General features: G+C 39.7%; 1 protein-coding gene across 1 annotated transcript in view; it reads left to right on the top strand.

The window, feature by feature from the left end:
- LOC139084153 (zinc finger protein 846-like) overlaps window positions 1–7,391 on the top strand; it is a 145,568-nt gene extending 138,177 nt beyond the window's left edge. The window contains exons 2-3 of the mRNA XM_070625577.1: window positions 5,834–5,905; window positions 7,268–7,391. Of these exons, the coding sequence (XP_070481678.1) occupies window positions 5,834–5,905; window positions 7,268–7,341 (146 nt within the window). The 3' untranslated portion in view covers window positions 7,342–7,391. The remainder of the gene's footprint in view (window positions 1–5,833; window positions 5,906–7,267) is intronic.
- Window positions 7,392–7,660: the final 269 nt, after the last annotated feature.

The following is a 7,660-nucleotide window of genomic DNA, read 5'->3' as shown; positions in this document are numbered from 1 at the left end:
TGTAATCGTATGTAGACAAGTCTTTCTACTAAAGACAATCGAGAAGACTCACCTGTCTTTTCAAACGTCCTAGGCATCTGCACAGAGCTTCAGCACAGTGGCCTCCAGGAGAAGAGGGTGGAGGCTTTATTATACTCGTTCTGGAATAATTCAGTTTACCAGTCACAGGGTGTTTAGACTAAGTGTACTTTTTTCCACATTCTACTTTTGAAAAGTCTCAAACCTTAGAGAATTTGAAGATCCAATTTGGACAAATTTTTTAAAAATTATATTACTGACAGAAGTTTTATAGCATTGTGTAAATTTCGGGTGTACTTTATTACATATCAGTTTCTGTATAGACTGCATTGTGTTTACCACCAATAGTCTAGTTGCTAGCCATCACCATACATTTGTGCCGCTCTGACCCTTTTGCCTTCCCCCACCCTCTTCCCATCTGGTAACGGCTGTTCTGTTCTCCCTATCTGTGTGTTTGTCTTCCACACGTGAGTTAAAGCATATGGTGTTTGTCTTTTTTTTTTCAAAGATTAGCACCTGAGCTGACATCTGTTGCCAATGTGTTTTTTTCTTCTTCTTCCTGAAGACCCGAGTACATGGTTGTATATTCTAGTTGTAGGTCCTTCTGGCTCTGCTGTGTGGGATGCTGCCTCAGTGTGGCCTGATGAGCAGTGCTAGGTCTGCACCCAGGATCCAAACTCGCGAACCCCAGGCCACCAGAGCAGAGTGCGTGAGCTTAACCACTCACCTGTGGGGCCCGCCCCAGTGTTTGTCTTTCTCTGGCTTATTTTGCTTGGCACGATATTCTCAGAGTCCATCCGTGTTGTGAGAAATGACACTATTTTGTGGCTTTTTGATGGCTGAGGAGTATTTTATTATATATATATCAAATATTTATTCATCCATGGCTGGACACTTGGGTTTTTTCCAAGTCTTGGCTATTGTGAATAATGCTGCAGTGAATATAGGGGTGCATAAGTCTCTTTGAATTATTGATTTCATCTTCTGGTTTTTTTTTTTTTTTGAGGAGGATTAGCCCTGAGGTAAGATCTACTGCCACTCCCCCTTTGTTTTTGCTGAGGAAGATTGGCCCTGATCTAACATCTGTGCCCATCTTCCTCTACTTTGTATGTTGGACTACTGCCACAGCATGGCTTGGTAAGTTGTGGGTAGGTCCATGACCAGGATCAGAACCGGCGGACCCTGGGCTGCTGAAACAGCCTGCAAACTTAACCGCTCTGCCACCAGGCCAGCCTCTTGTTGCATTTTTAAATAGGATTGTACTCTTTTCTTTCTGGTAGTTTGTTGTTAGTATATAAAAATGCAGCTGATTTTTATATGTTGATCTTGTATCCTGCAACTTTGCTGTAGTTGATTATTTCTAATAGTTTTCTCTTGGATCCTTTAGGGGCTTCTATAAATAGAATCATGTTATCCACAAATGGTGAGAGTTTTACTTCCTTTCCAATTTCGGTGACTTTTATTGTTTCTTGCCTGTTTGTTCTGGCAAAAACTTCCAGTGCTATGTTGAAGATGAGTGGTGACAGTGGGCACCCTTGTCTTCTTCCTGTTCTCAGAGGAATGGCTTTCAGATTTTCACTATTAAGTATGATGCTGGCTGCGGGTTTCTCATATATGGCCTTTAACGTGTGGAGGTGATTTCCTCCCATACCCATTTTATTGAGAGTTTTTATTATAAATAGATGTTGTCAGATGTTTTCTATGCATCTATTGAGGTGATCATGTGATTTTTATTCCTCATTTTGTTAATGTGCTGTATCACATTGATTGATTTTTGGGTGTTGAACCATCCCTGCATCCCCAGAGTAAATCCCACTTGCTCATGGTGTATGATCCTCTTAGTCTATTGCTGTATTCATTTTGCTAATATTTTGTTGAAGATTTTTGCATGTATGTTCATCAGCGATATTGGCCTGTAATTTCCTTTTTTGTAGTGTTCTTGGCTGGTTTTGTTTTCAGGGTAATGTTGGCCTCACAGAATGAGATAAGGAGGCATCCTATTGTCTTCCAAGTTTTGGAATAGTTTGAGAAGCACAGGTATTAAATCTTCAGTGAACGTTTCATAGAATTCACCACAAAAGCCATCTAGTCCTGGACTTTTGTTTTGGTGGAGGATTTTGATTACTGTTTCAATCTCTTTACTTGTGATACGTTCATTCACATTCTCTGTTTCTTCTTAATTCAGTTTTGGTGGGTTGTATGCTTCTAAGAATTTATCCATTTCTGCTAGGTTATCCAATTTGTTGCCATACTGCTTTTCATAGCATTCTCTTAAAATCTTTTATACATCTGTATTTTCCCTTGTAATTTCTCCTTTCTTTTCTAATTTTGTTTGAGTCTTTTTTTCTTAGCAAGTTTGGCTAATGGCTTGTCAATTTTGTTTATCTTCTTAGAGAGCCAGCTCTTAATTTCATTGATCCTTTCTTTCTTTTTTTTTTTTTTCCTGAGGAAGATTAGCCTTGAGCTAACATGTGCTGCCAACCCTCTTCTCCTTGCTGAGGAAGACTGGCCCTGAGCTAACATCCATGCCCATCTTCCTCTACTTTGTATGTGGGACACCTGCCACAGCATGGCTTGACGAGCAGGGTGTAGGTCAGCACCCAGGATCCAAACTGGTGAACCCTGGGCCATCAAAGCAGAACATGCAAGCTTAACCACTATGCCACCAGGCCAGCCCCTCTATTGTTTTTTTAGTCTATATTTCAGCTATGATTTTTATTATTTCCCTGTTTTATTGACTTTGGAATTTGTTTGTTCTTCTTTTTCTAGTTCTTTTAGTTATAGTTCATTTATTTGAGATTTTTCTTGTTTATTGAGATAGGCTTGTTTTGGTATGATTTCCCTCTTTGTACTGCTTTTCCTGAATCTTACAAGAATTGGTATGTTGTGTTTTCATTTTCATTTGTCTCCAGGTATTTTTTTCTTTCTCCTTTGATTTCTTCATTGATCCAGTGGTTGTTCAGTAGCACGTTGTTTAATCTCCACATATTTGTGACTTTCCTAGTTTTTTTTCTTGTAGTTATTTCTAGTTTCATAGCATTGTGGTTAGAAAGATGCTTGATATGATTAAAATCTTTGTAAATTATTGAGGCTTACCTTATTTCCCAATATACAGTCTATTGTTAAGAATGTTCCATATGCACTTCAGAAGAATGTGTATTCTGCTGTTTTTGGATGGAATGTTCTCTATATGCGTCTTAAGCCTATCTGTTCTAGAGTTTCATTTAAGGCCAGTTTCCTTGTTGACTTTCTGTCTGGATGATCTATCCATTGACATAAGTACAGTGTTGAGGTCCCATGCTATTATTGTGTTGGTATCAGTTTCTTCATTTAGTTCTGTTAATAGTGGCTTTATATACCTTGGTGCTCCTGTATTAGGTGCATATATATTAATCAGTGTTATAACTTCTTACTGGAATGTCCCTTTCATCATTATGTAACTCCCATCTTTATTTCTCATTATCTTTTTTATGTTGAAGTCTGCTTTGTCTGATGTGAGTATGACTACACCTGCCTTCTTTTCCTTGCCATTGTGTTGCAGTGTCACCTTCCATCCCTTCACTCTGAGCCTGTGTTTGTCTTTAGAGCTGAGATGTGTTTCCTGGAGGCAGAATGATGTTGGGTCTTGTTTTTTCATCCTTCCAGCCACTCAGTGTCTTTTACTTGGTGAATTCAATCCATTTACATTTAGTGATTATTAATATATGAGGGCTTACTACTGTCGTTTTATTTCTGTGTTTCTTGTTGTTGTATATTTCCATCGTTTCTTTTCCCTTGTATTTCTGACTGCTATTTCAGTTTGATGGTTTTCTCAGTTTGCTTTTTACTTACAATTTGTGACTGTGCTCTGGTGTTTTGTGCTTACCATGAGGTTTGTATAAAAGATCTCATGGGTGGGGGGCTGGCCCCGTGGCCGAGTGGTTAAGTTCGCGCACTCTGCTGCAGGCGGCCCAGTGTTTCGTCAGTTCGAATCCTGGGCGCGGACATGGCACTGCTCATCAGACCACGCTGAGGCAGCGTCCCACATGCCACAACTAGAAGAACCCACAACGAAGAATACACAACTATGTACTGGGGGGCTTTGGGGAGAAAAAGGAAAAAAAAATAAAATCTTTAAAAAAAAAAAATCTCGTGGGTGAGATACTCCATTTTCTGATAGCTTTTTATCTCCATTAGCCTAAGTAGGTTCCATCCCTTTCATCTTCTCCTTCCATGTTTTTGTTGTCATAAGTTATCCTTTTGTGAGTTGGTGGTTAAATTGAAGTGTTTATACTTATTTTGGATGCTTTCTCTCCCTTTATCTTTCATGTCATAATTGTTTGTTAACCTGTTCTGATGGAGAGCTGCAATTTTCCTATTTTGTCTTTCTAGTTCTCCCCTTCCTCAAATATTTGTAAACTTTTGTCCTTTTCTTTAAGGTCAGAGGCCTCACTTCATAATTTATTGTAAGACACGTCTAGTGGTAATGAACTCCCTCAGCTTCTGTTTATCTGGGAAAGCTTTTATTTCTCCATCATATCTGAAGGATAATTTCAATGGATCAAGTATTTTTGGCTGATAGTTTTTGCCTTTCACTATTTTGAAAATATCATTCCATTCTCTCCTAGCCTGTAAGGTTTGTGCTGAGAAATCCACTAAAAGCTCGATGGGAGTTCCTTTGTATGTTATTTTCTTCTCTCTTGCTGCTGTTAATCTTTCTCTTTGTTATTGAGTTTTGACTGTTTTAATATTATACGTCTTGGAGAAGGTCTTTTTCTATTGATGTAATTAGCACTTCTCTTGTCTTCACGTACTTGTATGTCCAGTTCCTTCCCCAGGTTTGAGAAGTTCTCAGCTATTTTTCCTTTGAGCAAACTCTCTGCTCCTTTCTCTCTCCCTTCTTCCTCTGGGATACCTATAATCTTTATGTTACTTTTCCTAATTGAATGGATATTTCTCAAATAATTTCTTCATTTTTAAAAAATCTTAGTTTTCTCTCATGCTCCATCTGAAGCAGTTCTAGATTTCTGTCTTTGAGGTTACTAACCCTCTCCTCAATAAGGCCTGCTCTATTCTTTATGCTTTCTAAATTATTTTTCATCTCATTTGTTGTGTTCTTAATATTCAGAATTTCTGTTTGTTTGTTTATTTGTTTTAGGGCTTCAATGTCTTTGTTTAATTATTCCTTCTGTTCTTTAATTTTATACCTCAGCTCATTGAGCTGTCTGAGTTTTCTTGTAAGTCACCGAGTTGTTTTATGAGAGCTATTTTGAATTCTCTGTCATTTAGATTGTAATCTTCTGTGACTTCAGGTTTGCTTTCTGGAGATTTGTCATTTTCCTTCTGTTTTGAAGTGTTATTGTATTTCATCATGGTGTTTGATGAATTGCTCCTCTGCTGGCACATTTGTGGTGGTAATCACCTTTTCTTATATGAGTACAGCTTTGGTTACTTTCCTTCAGGTCACCTGGGTCTCATGTTCTTCCAGTTGGTGCCTGCAGGCTGAGATGTTGCTGTCCCATGCACCACCTTCACTACTGTTTCCGAGTTTTCTTGTGAAGCTAACTACTCCACCGCAAGGTGTCCTGGGTTCACGGGTCTCATTGTTGCTTGCAGTGGGCTGGGAATCCAGGGACTTGTGTACAGCCCCCAGTGGTGGTGGAGCTAGTGTCATGGTTGCCACCACTGGGGAATGTGTCACTGGCTCTGCTGTGGTTTCTGTTGCTTCTGGTTGCAGATTCAATCTGCCACCGCAGTGGCATCAGAGACTGCTTTTTATGTTCCTGCCTCGTCTGCTCTTAGGTGTGCCAGTTGAACCACTCTGATTTTTTTGCAGGCCAGGCTGCAGTCACTGGCAGGTCACTTTCGCATGGGCTGGATCACCTACTCTTGGGTCACATTCCCAAAGGTGAGGATGCTTCAGTGGGTGGTGTGCACTCATGGGGGCAGCACCACCTCTCAGGCATGGTGCCTTCACATTGGCTGAGCCACTGCCACTCAGCAGGCAGTGTTTAGGTGCTTGAGGCTGTACGTGACTACACTCACAGTGTTGCTGTAAGTGTGTGAGGGTCCATAACCTGGATCACTGCTGCTGGAGAGGGAAATGGGGCCGTTCCCCTATTTCTTTTGCTTCTAGGCCACTCACCTTTGGATGTATAGATGCACAGATCTCTTAAGCATCTTGTTGTGCTGTGTAAGGAATCCAATGGTTATTGGATGTCCATTTAGTTTAACATAGGTGGGCGAGAGAGAGGGAACAGCTCACTTCACCATGATGCTGATGTCACTCTGATATAACAATTTAATATCAGCAATAAACCCCAAGCACTTTGAGGTCCTTCTATTTATGAGCAGGTATGTCTGATAAGGTCTCTCCCAGAGGCACTGTCAGCCAAACTGGATGAGAATTTCTTTTACTGCAGATCTCTGCTTTGAGAGGCTACATTAAGTAAAACTAATAATAATCCCCCATTCACTTTTTTCTTGTAAAATATAAATAACCTAAAATTAGCTGTTTTAAGTGTACCATTCAGTGGCATGTGCATTCACATGATTGTGTGACCATCACCCCATCCAGCGCCAGAACTTTTTCATCTTCTCCAACTGGAACCATACCCATTAAACTCTAATGCCCCATCTCCCCCTCCTCTCAATCCCATGAAACCTGCATTAATCTCAGTTCTCTAGGTTCCTCAGATAAGCAGAACTTACAGTAGTTGTCATTTTGTGTCTGGCTTATTTCATTTAGTATCATGTCTTCAAAGTTCATCCATGCTATAGCATGTGCCAGAATTTCCTGCCTCTTCAAGGCTTAGTAATACTCTATTCTATTCTACATATGTATCACATTCATAAGTCAACGGATGCCTGGGTTGTTTCCACTTTTGGGCTATTGTGTCTAATGCTGCAATGAACATGAGTATACAAATGTGTATTCAAGTCCCTGCGTTCAATTCTTTCGGGCATTTTACCAGAAATGGCGTTGCTGCCTCATATGGTAATTCTGATTCTATCCCCATTCACTTATAAAGTCCTTTCATATCTTGACAGGTGTTTATTTCCTAGATATTTTTAAAAGTTGACAAAAAGATTTTATTTTAAATTGTGGAAGACCATATAAGATATACCATCTTAATTGTTCTAAGTGTACAATTCACTAGTGTTAAGTATATGCACTTTGTTGTGCAATAGATGTCAGGAACATTTTCAACTTCAAAAGTGCAACTCTGTCTCTAATATACAATGTATCCCTCTTCTCCTCTCCTTACAGGCCCTGGCAACCTCCATTCTGCTTTTTGTCTCTACACGTTTGATCAATGTAGGGATCTCATAGAAGTGAAATGATGCAGTATTTGTGTTTTCATTAAAGGTTTTTTGTGATATGAAAAGTCCCAGCTTTTGTGTCTAAATGAAGTATTAACAATCATAGCCCCAGTGTACTTTAAATTTCTTTCATTTTCCCCCTCCCTTGCCCCTAGTTTGATATTTATATAGAGGCATCCTTTGGAGGTCACTGCAAAGTGTCAAGTGACTTAGGATTTAGTTCCAGTGGCCCGTATTTTAATTCACTTGGTGAACATGGGCACACACTTGATCGGTGTGTGTGTATTTCCTCATCCATACAGGGGAAAAATAAAAGTGTCCTTTCCCTCACTGGGAGGAG

The sequence above is a fragment of the Equus przewalskii genome, chromosome 6, assembly GCF_037783145.1.
Source record: "Equus przewalskii isolate Varuska chromosome 6, EquPr2, whole genome shotgun sequence".
NCBI classification, from domain to species: Eukaryota; Metazoa; Chordata; class Mammalia; order Perissodactyla; family Equidae; genus Equus; species Equus przewalskii.
Note: the sequence above shows the minus strand (reverse complement) of the source record. Positions and strands in the feature narration are given on the sequence as shown.